The sequence below is a fragment of the Choloepus didactylus genome, chromosome 16 (genome assembly GCF_015220235.1).
Source record: "Choloepus didactylus isolate mChoDid1 chromosome 16, mChoDid1.pri, whole genome shotgun sequence".
Classification (NCBI taxonomy): domain Eukaryota; kingdom Metazoa; phylum Chordata; class Mammalia; order Pilosa; family Megalonychidae; genus Choloepus; species Choloepus didactylus.
Window position 1 is genome coordinate 72,082,317 of NC_051322.1, and position 16,078 is coordinate 72,098,394.

Genomic DNA, 16,078 nt, shown 5'->3' on the forward strand with positions numbered 1-16,078 from the left:
CACTTAGGCCGTCCAGAGACCAGCAGGGGAGCCGCGGGAACCTGGGTTTCGCTTGGTCCTTGATGCGATGCTCTGCGGAGGGAGCCCCGGGGCAACCGGACCCTGGAGGAGCGCAGGCTCCACCGAGCGGGGAATCCCGGGTGGAGTCTGGGCGAGCGACCACGTCCGCCCAAGTCCTCACCCGGCCCGGGGCGGGGCGGGGCGTCGGGCTCTAAAGAGGCGCGCGGGGGCGGGAGTGCGGCGCTGGAGCTGCTGCCCGCGACAGGCGAGCGCGCCATGCAGACCGCCCGCGACTCCGCCGGAGCCCTCATCAGGTGAGTGCCCCCGCGCGCCGCGTCCGCCCGCCCGATCCCCTCCCCGCCATCAGGGGGTCGGGGGGCCCCAGGTGTGGCGCGCCGAACCTGCGCGGGCGTCCGGGACAGGGGACAGCGGTGAGCGCGGGAGGAGTCGCGTTTCTAGGCTCTATTGCGGCCGCGTCCAGACTGAGGCCGCGTCCCGGGACCCCTGGGCAACGGCTCCGCAGTGCGCGGGGAAAGGGCTTCTGGCGTCCTCGGGAGCGCGACGGCGATGGGGCGAGGGCCGGCGGCTGGCGCGGACCTCCGGGGAGAGGGTGGCCTGCGCCCGGCTGTGCGCATCGGGCCCCTGCACCCACCCCCATCCCATCCCCGGACGCCCACCTCTCTGATGCCACCCAGGCCTGGAAGCGCCTGCCAGGTGTCCCAGGAAGGAGCCGCCTGCCCCCGCGCGGTGGCCTGACCGCCCGCGGCGACGTTAGAGGACAGGCATCACCCTTTTCCTACTTGCGTTCACTTACATATCCGGACATACCCAACCCAGTCCTTCTTGGTAAAATCCTAAAGAGCCTGGTGCAAACTTTAAAGTATAGATGGAAGTGAGAGATCGTGCGTGTCTGTCAGATCTTTGAGAAGTGCTTCAAAAAGAATGGAGAAGCCTTTGAGCACTTTAGCACGCAAGTCGCAGAGGTGACAGGGTCCCTTCTGTATGGGGGATCCGGGTGGCGGCAGGCACCGGGGCGCATTAAGCCAAAGGGAGCGGGAGAATCCACCTCGGAGAACTAGCGGGATCTCTAAGCTTCTAAACTGGGGCTTGAAAGGGGAGCTGTGTGTCAGTTCTCAAGGTTAGAAAATTAGCTGCCAAAATGTACAGGTGATCTTGGGATGGTGCACAAACAAAAAATAAAAATAAAAACCCGGAAATCGTGGCAATGGGACAGGAGGAAGAACAGGAGCAGAATGTTACTGTTTCTTCACTAGCATTTTTAAGCATATAGTTAAGGTCCTTGGTTTCTTTCTTTCTTTTTCTTTTCTTCTTCCCTCTACCTCCACCCACCCTACCATCCCCTTCCAAGGACATAACTGCTGTTGACAGTTTGGAGTGCGGTCCTTCCAAACTTCTTTCCTATGAATAGACAAACTCCCCCATTATTGGCAGGCTGGGTTTTAAAGATGGGTAAGAGCTGGACTAGCCCGTGACTGGAACCTCTGCTTGCGTCTGACCACTGACGACAGTATACCAAAACCTAAGTTATATCTGGGTCAAGAGGGCTGTGGAATTGACTTGCTTATGAAATGTTGGCAAATCAAAATGTAACGAAATGCCTCATCTCCTAAGACGTTCCTTTTGGACTTGCTGTAAATTAATATGGGTTATGGACAAAATTGTTCTTGTAGTTCTTTGAAACCCACCTGCTTACAAACTAAGCTGGAAGAAAGCAACCCATAATAATTCCTGATAGGAAAACGCTTTTCCGCCCTTCTTTAGAGCTGTGTCCAGGCTAAAGACGCAGCGTGAGCTGACGGTGAGGTGGCTGGCACATTAGTTGATCGTGGCCTTGCTGCATTTCTGCCACCTCATCGCACCTTAACTTAAACTACCAGGTAGAGTCTGTCAAAACTTTGCTTTTGTTAGGAAATAACTGCATTTTGTCAGGGAGCTAACTTAGTACACACATCTTTAAAACAAACAGAAAAAAACAAAAAAAAAACATAGACACCTGTGAGCATTTATAAAATCTTAAACCAGTCATTAGTTTGTCAACAGTCTGTAATCCCTAGAGATTTAGCAACCTAAGGTCTCTTAGCCAAGCTCTGGAAATCAAGGGTAGTAGCCTAGAGAGGACCTGCTTTGTCTCACTTTTTGTCCATGAGAATGTTCATGTCAAACTCTGAAGTTGTTATAAAGCTGACATATGTTACACTTTGTGCAAAATGGTGGCTTGTACAGCTATTTAGTGCATCATTTTTTCCCGTTGAACAAGGAACTCTCTTTTTTGTATCACTGCTATTTCGGTACAGATCTGACCACAGTCTCATGAGTGATGTAAGTAGGCAATTAAGTTTTCTATATGTAAGCCTCCCAGATTAGTATGCTTATTCCTTCAGTGGTCGGTCTAAATGCTTATTCTAATAACATTTCAAAGTGTTCATCTATTGAATACTCTTTTTACACCAAGCATTTGGAGGGGTTGATAAAGACATAAACGTGAGCCAGGCACATCCCTGCATGTCTTGAACATCCTTCCAAATCCAGTGATGCTCTCCAAGCCTGACCACATTTGACCTCAGCCCCTTCCCTTCCTCACCCTGCCTTCTCCCACCCTGGTTCCAATGAGAGTGCTGTTGGCTTTTATCCCGCTCCTCTCTGCTCTTCATTGTTCTCTCGTGGGCTCCTCTTTTTCCACCTCAGAATGAAATGTGGTGTTCCCACAGCCAGCGTTTCACTCGGCTTAGCCCCTGGGCCACGGCTTAGGAAGTTTTGTACCGCTACCTCCTCGCCAATGACACCAGAATAGTTATCTCCAACCAATACCTTATTTCTGGGCCTGCCTTTTCCCTCCAGCACCTTCACAATAAACATCAGTCCCTTGGATGCATATCCTGCTTTTTTATGATGTGGGAGAGGGGCAAATGAGTTTCCTTGGAGACAAGTTCATGGCTACTGCTGGTATGGCTCCTTGCTTTATTTCATATACTTTTGCAAGTGTGTAACTCCTTGCTTCCCCCCTGAGAAAAATACAAAGACTTGACTGTTTCCACGCACTTCCAGGAGATGTGCCACTTGGCAGTTTTCAAAAGGATTCTACGAAGTCTAACTTCTATGGTCTCATTTCCCTGAAACTACCTATTTCCTTAAGCAACCTGCTTCCTTATTTTTTTTTTTTATTTTTCCTGTTAGTGGGTATTTCTCTTCCTGCTTCATATGATTGTCTGAGCCACTTTCCCACATCCTTGGGCAGTGACTCTTCTCATGTGCAGTGGAGTTAAAGGCAGAGTCCTAAGTCTTCTCAGCGGTCCTGCTTAAACTTTGATTTATTAAAATATGGAGTGGGAAATAGCAACACATTTTAGGCACTGTGCTAATGGCCAGAGATATAATTCTTCCGTCTATTCAGTGGACCAGAACTGGGTTGGATTTCTCTGTCGATTTGCTCTTTTTGCTGGCTGTTTAACCCCACTCTTCAGTCACCTGCTGTTTAGCTGGAGTGGACCAAGTGCTCACAGAGTATTTGTTAAGTGGCTTTTCTGTACATTAAATTCATTCAACACCTTTTTGTATATGTATAAGATACTCTTGATTTTATATAACTTGGCACATCAAAACACTCTTCCTATTCATTGAAAAGAATGGTGGAATTTAATGTTCATCTTCAAAAGGTTTTTTATGTGTACCCTATAAATCATTGTCCCACTGTTCCTGGTTAAGAAATACAATCACTCTCCCTACGTGGGATCTGACACCCAGGGGAGTGAACCTCCCTGGCAACGTGGAATATGACTCCTGGGGAGGAATCTAGACCCGGCATCGTGGGATGGAGAACATCTTCTTGACCAAAAGGGGGATGTGAAAGGAAATGAAATAAGCTTCAGTGGCTGAGAGGTTCCAAAAAGAGCTGAGAGGTCACCCTGGGGGGCACTCATATACACAATATAGCTAACCCTTTTTTAGGTTCTAATGAATTGGAATAGCTAGCAGTAAATACCTGAAACTATCAAACTATAACCCAGAACCCATGAATCTTGAAGATGATTGTATAAAAATGTAGCTTATGAGGGGTGACAATGTGATTGGGAAAGCCATATGGACCACACTCCCCTTTGTCCAGTGTATGGATGGATGAGTAGAAAAATGGGGGAAGAAAAAAAAAAGGCACCCAGTGTTCTTTTTTACTTTAACTGCTCTTTTTCACTTTAATTTTTATTCTTATAATTTGTGTGTGTGTGGTAATGAAAATGTTCAAAAATTGATTTTGGTGATGAATGCACAACTATATAATGGTACTGTGAGCAATTGAATGTATGCTTTGTATGACTGCATGGTATGTGGATATATCTCAATAAAAATGAATTAAAAAATATACAATCACTGAATATGCAGTAGATAAAAAGAAAATAGATGGTGTGTTCTTTTTTAATAATCAAGGACAGCACCCTGAGGCAGTGTGCAGACAGGGAGGACCAGAAATTACTGCCAATGCTTACCTGTCACAGGTGAAAAGACAATAAGGGCTTTGGGCTAATCCCTGGGCCAGGTCACTGGAAGAAGGTTGACCAAGTCACAAGCATTTGCTGCCAGTGTGGAGATGAGGTGGCACGGCTCCTTCAGTCACAGCTGTTCACTCCCAAGAGGTGTGCCGCTGGCCAGGAGGAGCTGCACCCGAGAGTCAGAGACCTGAGCTCATTTCTCTGACTTTGCCCCAGCATATCATTTACTCGGTAAGCAGAGTGGGTGTAACAGTGGTGGAGGGTGGGCAGGGTTGTTAAGTCCCTGGCCTCGTGGGCTTAGATCCTACAGAGCCTGGTGAACAGTGATGAGGTTTCCTACCTGGACTTTGCTTTGGGGGCCTGGGGCTCCCCTGTTCTACGGCAGGGTTTTCATCCGGCAGGGCAGTCACTCTGGTGTGAAAGCTGGAGCTGGATTCAAGCCCTGTGGTATCATTTGCTAACTCTAGCCGTATTCATTTCCAAACTTCCCCGAACCTGTTTCTGTCACCAGTAATACTTATCTTGTCGAGTTGATTGGCCTCATGCTAGTGTGCACATATATTTGGCATAGAGTAGACTCGAACCTTTCTTTCTCTCCTTCTTGGAGGGACTTCATCTGCTGATTGAAGTTTGGGTGCTGTGACTGGGCTGAGAACAAGCCAGGGTTCTAAGTATAAAGTTCAAGGCAAGTGACCCTTGCCGCCCGGTCCCCAGGCCACCAGGGACGGGTAGGAGTGAATTCTTTGTTGTGTTAGCTCAACAGATGTGAACATCTCGTTCATCTCTTTGTGTAACTGAGAAACCTGGGGGAACTCCTTTTAACCAAGGCAAAGTTCAGAAGCTCAGGGCCGGTCTGGCTGCTGCATTGCTGTGCAGGTTCAAGGCTCTGATTTACCTGGTGGGTCCCTTGTGGAGGCTTCCCAGCCATTCTGAGGGGTAGCTGGGGTCAGGGACTGCTGCTCTGGTGTCTGCATTGAAACAAACTGGGTAGAGACTTTGTCCACCTGGAAGGGAACAGGAATTGAGAGTGTGAACTCAAGACATTGCTGTCCCTTCATCCCTAAAGCCACTCTCCCTCAGAAGAAGACTAACAATCATTATTGCTGGAAGTTTGGAGTCCAGAGAATGTGAGGCTGAAACAACCCCCACCCCCACCAAAAATCAGAAAAAAAGGAAAAATCCTGATTTGGACAGAACTGGACCCAGATCCCACCTCTTTCTCTTATTAACGGGGCAACCTTGTGAAGCCACTCTTTTCTCGTCTGCAGAATGGGCTGACCCTTCCTTCGTCAGGCATGGTGATAATTAGCTGTGTATTTAAAGAGCTAGCACAGCACCAGCCACGGTCAAGTGCTCAATAGGAGCAGTTCTGGGGCATGAATGTGTTATTTCTAGGCAGGCTTCCAGGAAAGGAAAGACTAATTTTTCCTGAGTACCTGCTGTGTTAGATGCTGTCTTTTTTTTTTTTTTCACTGAAAAGAAAATCCTCTGTAAGATTTTTACTGAACTGGGTACATTTCCAAGGTCCAAGTTGTAGCCTTTAGCAGAGCTAGACCTTTTATTCAGGCTTTGGGTGAGGGGCTGGGTGCCTGGGCAGTACCCCCTCAGTCCTGATCCCCCTGCTGCCCCTTCCTCTGTTGGAGACACACTTGGACAGTTATAAATTACTTAAGATCACTTCAATGTATAGGCGAAAGTTCCTGGTTTCTTGCTGGTATATATTGGACTAGAATCTACTTGAAAACTGTTTTCATTTGGAAATATTCAACTGGCACTGCAAAACTTGATGTTAGAGTAAAGCCTAGTACTTAAACCCTAGTAATATAATGATCTCCTTGGTCTTTGATAATGGATGATGAACCTATCCAATTTACCAATAAATGATTCATCACCTAGTGGAGGGTCCTCCCAAGCTGTATCTTTCTAGCTATAGTTCTGCTATTTGAGTATCTAGACTTATTGGTTTTCTTGCTGTGTCCTTTCTGTAGACTTTTGTTCATATTATTCAACCACCTCACGGAATGCCATCCTTTAGTCTATTTAATTCTGCCCCCTGGAGAGTCATGCCCTCTCTGAGTGTTCTAGTAGTCCCACATCCAGAAGACCCTCTCCCCATCCTTGTTCTTGCTGGCACAATTCTAGGTATCGGGAAGGCGGCCGTGCACCAGGGATTGCTCCAAAGAGGGCTGTTGGGAGTGAATGAGGTTGCCATCTGCACGGGCACAAAACAAGTAAACAAATGCTTCTCTCCTCTATTTATATTATTTGGAGTGATTTCTTTATGGATCCAAACCTAATTGTGGAAAAGCTCACAATCCTGGGTAAAACTTTTTTACGCAATGCTAGACAAGTCTCCAAAGGATCAACCACTTGATAGATCACCAGCGAGGTCTGTCTGCTTCCCTCTTTGGGGTTTTTTAAGTATCTGCCTACTGGTTGACTTCAAAAGGGCATGGTAGTGTGTGGAAGGTGATTCCCCATTTCTTTAATCACTGCTAATGTATTTACTGATATGCAAATTTGTCTTCCTCTTTAGTTGTTCAGCTCATGACATCCAGATGACCTTAATGAGGTAAATGGTGACAAGGGCCTGGGTTGAATCCCAGGCTGGTTCTTAGCAACTGTGGGAAACCCTCTGAGCCCTTGTCTGTGAATTGAGAAAAGTAGGACCATTGAGCAGGGCTTTTCAAGGATTTAGTGAGTTAATCTCTATAAAGCAAAATATTTGTCTGTTGAATAACTAGTATTGTTTGTTGTATAAATTGAAATTGTTAATACTAACGTATTAAGCTTCTTATCAGTGATTTCTTACTTATCCTCCATTTTTCTTGCTCTTTTGTACTTGCTAAGTAAGCAAAATTTAATAATCAGGAGTTGAGGATTTTTTTTCCCTCCTTAAGTCTTGTTTTGGTTTTGCTGTAGTTTATTTTTCTATGTTAGTGCCTTTTTATGGTGGATTTTAAAATTAATTCTTTTATAAATATAAAACTCACTCCAAAATGTCATATGATATATTACCTCAAGTGCTTTTTCCATCTCGTTATTCCAACAACAGTTATCACGGTGGTCCTATTGTTCCTGGTTTATCTGAGGTTGCTTTTAAATAATTTGTTTGTTCTAGTGACAAAGACGTGACTTTAAAGTTAATATCTGTGTTAGTCTTATTGTACAAATATGTAACTCTGTGTAAATGCATGTGTCTGTGTATGTGTGTGTACCTAATTCTCTAACTCTGCTTCGCTACTTCATGGCCTCTAGAAATGCTTTCCGTGGATTTTTTAGGTATAAAACCCATGTCTGCAGAATATAATTCTTATTTCTTCTTTGAGTTTTGCCCTTAACCATTAACCATGCCTTCTCAATTAGTATCACAGGGACACTGCTGAGGTAAAAAAGCAGTAACAATTGTTTGCTCACAAATACAATTTTTAAGAGCCCCATCCATCAAATTCTTCGTTTTTTTTAGACACAAATATTAAAATTGCATATTTCTGTGTACCTCAAAGCTCTCTGTTGGGGAAGTCAAGGACACGGTGGCCATCTCCCAGACCTTGCCCATCTCCCTTCTTTTACCCTCTTGCTTCTTCATGTGCAGGTGCTTGTTATGTTCCTACTTTTTTTTTTTGGTTGCATGCAGGTATTTGTTATATTTCCATTGTTTGTGTGCAGGTGTTTGGTATGTGTCTATTTCACAAGTGGCTGCAGGAAGCCATGGGAGACATTAAATCTTAACCAGCCCCAGCTGCTTGCCAAGGCACAAAGGTTGCTCACCAGTAGATCCCCTCCCCTGGAGTATAAAAGCTCAGCACTCAGTCAGCAGGTGTCCCTCATCTCTGATGCGGAGGGAGTGAGTGGCACCATCCACGAACCCTCACCTGGGGGACTGGCCAATACAAACATGGAAATGTCAAAATAAAGAGCGTGTTGAACTGTTAGACCCGCTCTTGACCTCTGAGTCTGAGGGGAGCTATTTTTAGTGGTTAAAGAGTGGGTATAAATAATCAAATGAAACATTATTGCATCTCTGCAGTATAAAAGATTTAGGTACAGAGACAAAGGATAGCATCATTGTCCCCTGATATTTTGGACCCTCTGTGCTGTGTAAGCAATAAAATGGTCATTTATGGAAGTCCCTGCTGTGCCTGACCCTGTGTTCCTACAACACACCATATAGCAACTTGCTCTACTCTCTCTTCAAAGATGATTTTCTAAAAATAATGTCAAAGATGTTTTTCACTTTTCTCCTCTGTTTTCAGGTCCTTGACGTTTATGGGATCACACACTAAGAGAGCCCTGCTGACTCCCCTCATGCAGTTGCCCCGACCTTTCCGTGTCTCCAACCATGACAGGAGCAGCCGGCGAGGGGTGACGGCCAGCAGCCTGAAGGAGCTCGTCAGCAAGGTACCACAGGCCGCGGCGCGCCTCCCACCATCCACGCAGTCCCGAGACCACCCACTCGGGTCCCCTGAGACCACCCATGCAGACTCCCCTGAGACCACCCACGCAGGTCCCCTGAGACCACCCACGCAGGTCCCCTGAGACCACCCACGCAGGTCCCCTGAGACCACCCATGCAGGTCTCCTGAGACCACCCATGCAGACTCCCCTGAGACCACCCACACAGGTCCCCTGAGACCACCCATGCAGGTCTCCTGAGACCACCCATGCAGACTCCCCTGAGACTACCCATGCAGGTCCCCTGAGACCACCCACTCGGGTCCCCTGAGAGCACCCACACAGACTCCCCTGAGACTACCCACACAGACTCTCCTGTGACCACCCACTTGGGTCCCCTGAGATGACCCACTTGTGTCCCCTAAGACCACCCATATGGGTCCCCTAAGCCCCCCCTACAGGTCCCTTGAGACCACCCATGCAGGTCCCCTGAGACCACCCACACTGACTCAGACCATCCACTCGGGTCCCCTGAAACCACCCACTCGGTTCCCCTGAGACGACCCACACAGGTCCCCGGAGACCACCCACACAGACTCCCTGAGCTCACAAGACACCAGGGTCTTGAGTCAGCCCATACAAACATGGAAATGTCAATATAAAGAGCATGTTGAACTGTTAGACCCTCTCTTGACCTCTGAGTCTGAGGGGGGCCATTTTTAGTGGTTCAACAGTGAGTTGAATCAAATGAAAAACTATTGCATCTCTGCACTATAAAATATTTAGGTACAGAGACAAAACCTTAAGGATAGCATCAGTTGGTAATGTCATTTCATTTCTTTTCTTCGACAAGGAGAAGATCAGGAACCAGCAGATTCTGGAAGTCTGGTTTTGGTTATAAAGCCCAGGGAAGAATAGTCCTTGATCTAAAACAGTTTCCAGATCACCAAATAAGGAAGAGCCATTGGCTCTCACAGAAGCAGAAATCAGACAAAGACACATAAGTAAACAAGAAGCGAGCATCCGACACATAGCGTCTGAAGCAAGAGAGGCATCTGGATTATGCCCAATGAGACAAAGTCTCCTTCAAATGAATACATACATTCATTTGTCAAAATAAGTTAGTATTTTCAGAAACTGTAAATAGCATTCAATTTAATCACTTATCTCCCATCGCTGAAATCCTGTAAAAAGATAGGTCTGTTAAAAATCTTAGCTTCTCTTTTTCCAAACTTAAGACTGAACAACAGGTATCCATTAAGGTCTATCTTTACCATTTAAACTTGATCAGAATCGGCCAACACCCGAATAGAATTAACAACGTTAACAGTCAAGTTGTAAGATCCCGCTTCCTTCCATGTGTCTGATGCAACCTTAGACGCTGGATGCCCTGATCCTCGCCACCAGCCTGGTCACTTTGGTGCTGGAGGAAGATGGCACTGTGGTGGACACAGAGGAGTTCTTTCAGACCCTGGAGGACAACACACACTTCATGATCCTGGAGGAAGGACAGAAGTGGACACCGGTAAGCAAAAGGGCTGTTATCCAAACAAGGTTCTCAGTCAACTTTTACCTACGAAAGTGCGTTCCCTCCTTGGACGGAGACCTGCCCACTTTCCAGATATGTACTTTGTATTTGCCTAATACCTGATCTACTGCCCTTAAAGGGATTCTTGTAAGTATTTCTTGGAAACTTAATATCTCTATGAACTTGGTGGGCATGGTTTGAAGCAAATAATTTCGAGGAACACACTTTGGCCAACGAGTAGCTACAGAGCCTGTTAAAGTGACTAGTCACCATGTCTGTCCTTTGGAAGCCAGACAAGCCAGCAAAGGTAGGTAGGGGTGTGTGCATTTGTGCGTTTGTGTGTGTAAGCATGCGTGTGTGTGTGAAAAAGAGAGAGAAAGGGAGGGGGGAGAGAGGTAGAGAAAATTCTGATTTAGAAAAGCAAATAGGTAGAATGAAGTCTTCTATTTCTAGGAAAACTAGAGATGATATATCTTTTAAAACTTTCCACTAAAATTCACCTAAAAACGTAAAGCAAAATATTCAAATGTCTTTTTATGTGCCTAGCTGAGCCTTCAATATAGGGAAGTTGTCAGAAGCCAAGATTTTTAAGGGAGCAGAATGCAGAGAAGAAAGCAAGCCTTGAAGCCAGCGTCTCTCCCCTGTGGTTGTCCCCTCACTGACCCAGGGCCTCAGGCTCGACAGTGCTTGGAGGGCAGGGGACAAAGTGTGTGTGACACACAGTGAGTAGTCAGGTTAGAGACACAAGGGCAGGAGTGCTAAAGCCCCTCCTGAGAATTCATGGCCACATGCTGCCCTCAGTGTAAAAATACCCAAGCTGAGAATTTCGTTTGAAGAGATCCAGGGAAGAAACACTGAATTTTCTTTACTTACTTTGCCCTTTCCTCCCAGCCCCAATGGTCCAGGGCTCACAGCATCCACGTAACTAGCAGAAGCAAATGCAGATTGGCTCTGAGTGATCTGTTGAGCTGGGCTTCAAAGAATAGCCACTACTAAAGTGCCAACAGATGGGAGCTCCCAATCGAAACAAAGCCCAAGAACACAAGGCACTGTATGTGAGAGTAAACAGAATAACTGTCAGACTTGCAGAAACATCAGCTATTGGAAGGATCAGAAACAGAATCTGAAATAAGATCATTAAAATGTGCAGACAGATAAAAGGTAATCAAAGATCAGAAGGAGCAAGAGGTAATCAACAAGAACTAGGCAGATCTGAGAGAATCAAATAGAATTTCTAGAAATGAAAAATATAGCAGCTGAAATGAAGGCAATGGACTGTCACTCATGCAATGGCATCTTGTCACCCTGCATTGTCCTGTGCATTGTAGGATATTTAGCCGCATCTCTGGCAGAAGAATACCTTAAACAATAGTCCTCAAACTTGATGATCTCAGGACCCGTTTAGACTATTAAAAATTGAGGACTCCAAATAGCGTTTGCTGATGTATATCAATAGAATCTATAGATGTTCTCAACAAGGGGTGATTTTGCTCCCTGAAGACATTTTTGGTTGTTACAACTGGGGGAGGGCAGGACAACACCCTACAGCCAAGAATTATCCAGCCTCAAAATGTCAATTGGGCTGCAAATTGAGAAACCCTGCTATATAGAGATATTTACCATATTAGAAATGAAAATGGAGACATTTACAAATTATATATTAATTCACCAAAAATTATAACCCAGTGCAGGTCAACATAAATAACCTCTGGAGCTGTAAGAGAATACGTTTGTGCTGTTTTCAGCCACCAAGTGTAATGGTAATTTTTTACAGTAGCAATAGGAGACAAATTCCACATCTGTCTGTTTCCCTAAATGAGACATACTGAAGACAGGCCTGGGGTTAGGGGTCATTACAAGCTGCCACAGAGTCAGGGTGAGAAGACGCCCCTGATATGAGTGACATTGTGCCGGGACGTGCTGAAAGGGGGGCCCGGTAACGTCCTGGTTGAACTATGAGCTTGGGTTTATAATCTTCAAGCTGCAAACATCCTAACCAGCAGCAGACTCGTGAGTCTTCTCTTGATTTGTTCTCAGCCATCTTCCTTTGAGGATTGAAATGGGCCTTTTTATCAGTGAGGCCAATTTTCTGTGCCTTGGAAGGGAACTTCCCACCAAGAAACAGCCACCAGGTGTCTCCCTTCTCCAGTCCAAACAACTTAAGAGCCCAGGGGAAGCCGTTCCTGGAAGCACCAGGGGGCGGACGGGAGGGAACCGGTCCCACTTGCTCAGCCTCCACGGGCCACAGCAACCCATGTGCCCTGATGCGGGCTCATGAGGGTGTGAGCCTGGTGCAGGCATGTTGGTTTTTTTATTTAAGCAGTCATGCTTAATGAAGACATCGAGGGGAAGGAGGGCAACTTTCCCAAGTCAGAAAGGGGCGTGAGGCGATGAGAAGGTGCAGGACTGCAGGTGAAGGTGACATGCACTCCTGCAATCCTGGTTGTCATTATAGGATCCAGAGGCCATGGGGCATCAGGCGTGTGGATCGTAGGGCAGGACCGGAGGCGCTGGGTGTTCTGTGGCCTACAGAAGAGAGGCTACAGTAAGAGAAAAAAACCTTAGCATTACGGGAACTTAATGTTCTAACTTTAAATATATTCCATAGTGGTCATCAATGAATTTAGCATTGACAGGCAGTTTCAAGCACTCCCAACCCCAAAGTTCCCAAAGGTCCATGAGATGCAATAAAACTCACCCAGGGTCTCCTTCATTATTTATTTGCGCATAGTGGTGGGATAAGCACATTGCTCTGCTAAAAACATTCCGCAAATAATTTGCTAACCAAGTTTAGCCTGATTTTTAGAAGGGTCTGAAACTAGCCCAAAGCCAGAAGGATAAGATTTAAATGTCACAGGAAGTGCTCCTAAAGCCTATATATCCATTCGTTACAATAGGGAAATAAGTATGTCCCAGTGCACCAGCAGTCAAAGAAATCAGGAATAGCGAGAGTCACCTTCGATTTATACAAGCTGAGCCCCAAGGACTTCATCGGCAGCCTCAACGTGAAGGCCACCATGTACGAGATGTACACGGTGTCCTACGACATCCACTGCTCGGGGGCCAAGGCCCTGCTGAGGTAAGAGCTTCTCGGGGTCAACCACAGGCACCTTGAAAGGGCACCCCGAAAGAGCGTGTCCTCACGGGGCTGGCAGCTTATCACGCGGAGGCCCCCACCAAGTGTGCTGTTATCGTTGTTTAACTGTACTCTATTTTACGTTGTCTTAAACTTGTTTAACCTTTATGCCACAGGCTTATTTCAAAAACAAGCAAATCTATCTTGAGCCAAAAAATAATCTTTCATTTCTCCAAAGACCATTAAATATGAAATAGAAACAAAATAGTAAATGTTAAGAACAAAATTTCTTTTAAAATTGAGGGCCACACATTTTAAAACATTATTTCCAAGCAATGATAGCTAAAATGGACCAAGGAGAGTCTGACCTGGTATGTATAGGGGAACCCCACTGCCCACCCCAACTCACCCCCGCAGGCCTTGAAGATGCTCCTTTTGCTGTATCTTTTCTATGTTTCTCTTCACTCTAACCTCACTGGTGATGTAGCCCACCTGCTCCTTCTCGTGTGAGGCCATAGCCCATCACTTCATGGCTAGTTCACCAGAGAGTCTCAAGAAAAACGGGTTCCCAATCCACACCCCCGGCCTAGTTGCTTGGATGAAAGTCTCCCTGGGTGTTCCTGCTCCATTACCAGCCCTGGGCTGAGCGGAACCCACAGTTTTTCCTAGCCTCCCCTCCGAGCAACCAGCTGTGTGACCCTCATGGGTTACTTAACTTCTCTGAGCTTTGGTTTCATCATCTTTAAAATGACAAATGTGTGTTAGTTAGGATTCCCCAGAGAAATAGAATCAACAATATATATGTGTGTGTGTCTGTGTAAATATTAAGAGATTTAATAAAGGAATTGGTTCACATGACCATGGGAATTAGCAAGTCCAAATTCTGTAGGGCAGGCCTCAAGCTGGAAACTCTGATGCAGGTGATGTTGAATTTCCCAGGAGAAGTCAGCTAGCTAAAGTAGAGACAGAAATTCTCCCTTCTGATTTCTGAACTCCTCAGTTCTGGCTTTAAGAGCACCAACTGATGGGATGAGGAGACTCCCCTCATTGCCAAGGACAATCTCCTTTGTTGATAGTAGATGCAGTCAGCTGTAAATGCAACCAACTAACAACCAAAATCTATCTATGAAACTCCCTCAGGGTAACAATCAGGCCAGAGTTTGCTTGACCAAACAACTGGACACCATAACTTAGCCAAGTTGACCCATGAAATTCACCATCACGAGAAGCTTGCTTCCAAATCTTTCAGGGTAGCACAGACTCTCAATGCATCTACTTCCAGTCCTCCAGTAAACTTACCAGTGGGTGGAAGGAGCGGCTGGCAGTGGCAGGAAGGTCTTTGAAGAAAGCATAAGAAGTTTGCAGCTGCTAACAGTCCAGTGCTGTCTATTAATCCTCTTTGGGTCCTTCTCTCTGCTGCCCCTCTAAAGAGGGTTGCAGTCTTCCCGGAGCGAGGCAGCAGGAGGGAAAATGCTGTGGGAAATGAGTTTGCACTACCACAGCCTCCAGGCCAGCAGAGGGACAGCTTTCTCTTTTTGCTGAAATGGAAGGAAATAGTTTTATTGTTTGATTCGATTTTTTTAAAAGCCAGACATGGGGATGACAATTTAGAGAAGTACAATGAGAAAAGCAAACCTCACTCCACATCCCACCTCAGCAAAATCTTTCTTGAAATACAAATTCGTCACCTGACAGATCAGATGACCCAAGAGGCAGCAGAACTCGCCGACTGCGCCGTGTGTCCCTTGCTGGCCTCGAACCCCGGGTCTGACGCACCTGTTTCCTCCCTCTCAGGAGCCTGCTGCGATTCCTCTCCTACACTGCCCAGGTGGCCGGGCACTTCCTCGTCTACGCGGGCGCGTACATGCTCCGGATGCTTGGCGACGCCGAAGAGCTGCCTGCGCCCAGATGTCACGCCAAGGCGCAGCCCACCTGCAGATGAGGCGCGCCGGGGGAGCGCGGGCTGCCTGGTCCCCCACGCGCACGCTGCTGTGTCCTCAGCTCCCGGGCGCTTCTGCTCAGTGGCGCCCAGGGAGGGGGGGGGGTGCGGTGCATGCCATCTGAATGGGGCTGCGTGTCAGGGTGTCCTGACGCTCAGGCCCGGTGGGCCGTCGCAGGGACCAGTCGCCGTGCTGGGCGCAGTGCGCAGCGCGGCACACCTACGCTTCACGGCAATAAAGGAATCACGAGAACGACTTCTCATACGTGTTATGCTTCTCTGTGTCTCTTTCCTCTCCCCCAAAAGTAGACAAAACCTTCATATGGAAGCAAAGCTCAGCCAGAAATGTTTGGCTGACAATCACTTTTAGGTCTTTGTTAATACTTGGTGTCCCAGAAATAAAGAGCAAAGTGGGGCCAGAAGCCCTAAAAGCCTGCATTTTGGAGCTCTCCAAGAAGCACTGTCAGCCTCTTTCTTAAAACAAAACAAAATACACTGAAGCCCTAACTTGGCACACGGCCCTGGGGAACTGCATTCCAAGTCCTGATGTTGCATGTGCAGGTGACAGAACCCCCAGCTCAGGTCCACTTAGGTGAAAGAAGCCCCACCACCTCACATGGTCAAGGAAGCTGCAGGGGC

At 46.8% G+C, this 16,078-nt stretch overlaps 1 protein-coding gene across 1 annotated transcript; it reads left to right on the forward strand.

Moving 5' to 3' along the window:
- The first annotated feature begins 255 nt into the window (after positions 1-255).
- On the forward strand, positions 256-15,556 carry CIDEA (cell death inducing DFFA like effector a). The gene is made up of 5 exons (XM_037806251.1): positions 256-314; positions 8,759-8,903; positions 10,275-10,421; positions 13,322-13,503; positions 15,295-15,556. Exons 1-5 carry the CDS (start codon positions 277-279, stop codon positions 15,440-15,442), a joined length of 660 nt encoding a protein of 219 aa, XP_037662179.1. The 5' UTR covers positions 256-276; the 3' UTR covers positions 15,443-15,556.
- The last annotated feature ends 522 nt before the right edge of the window (positions 15,557-16,078 follow it).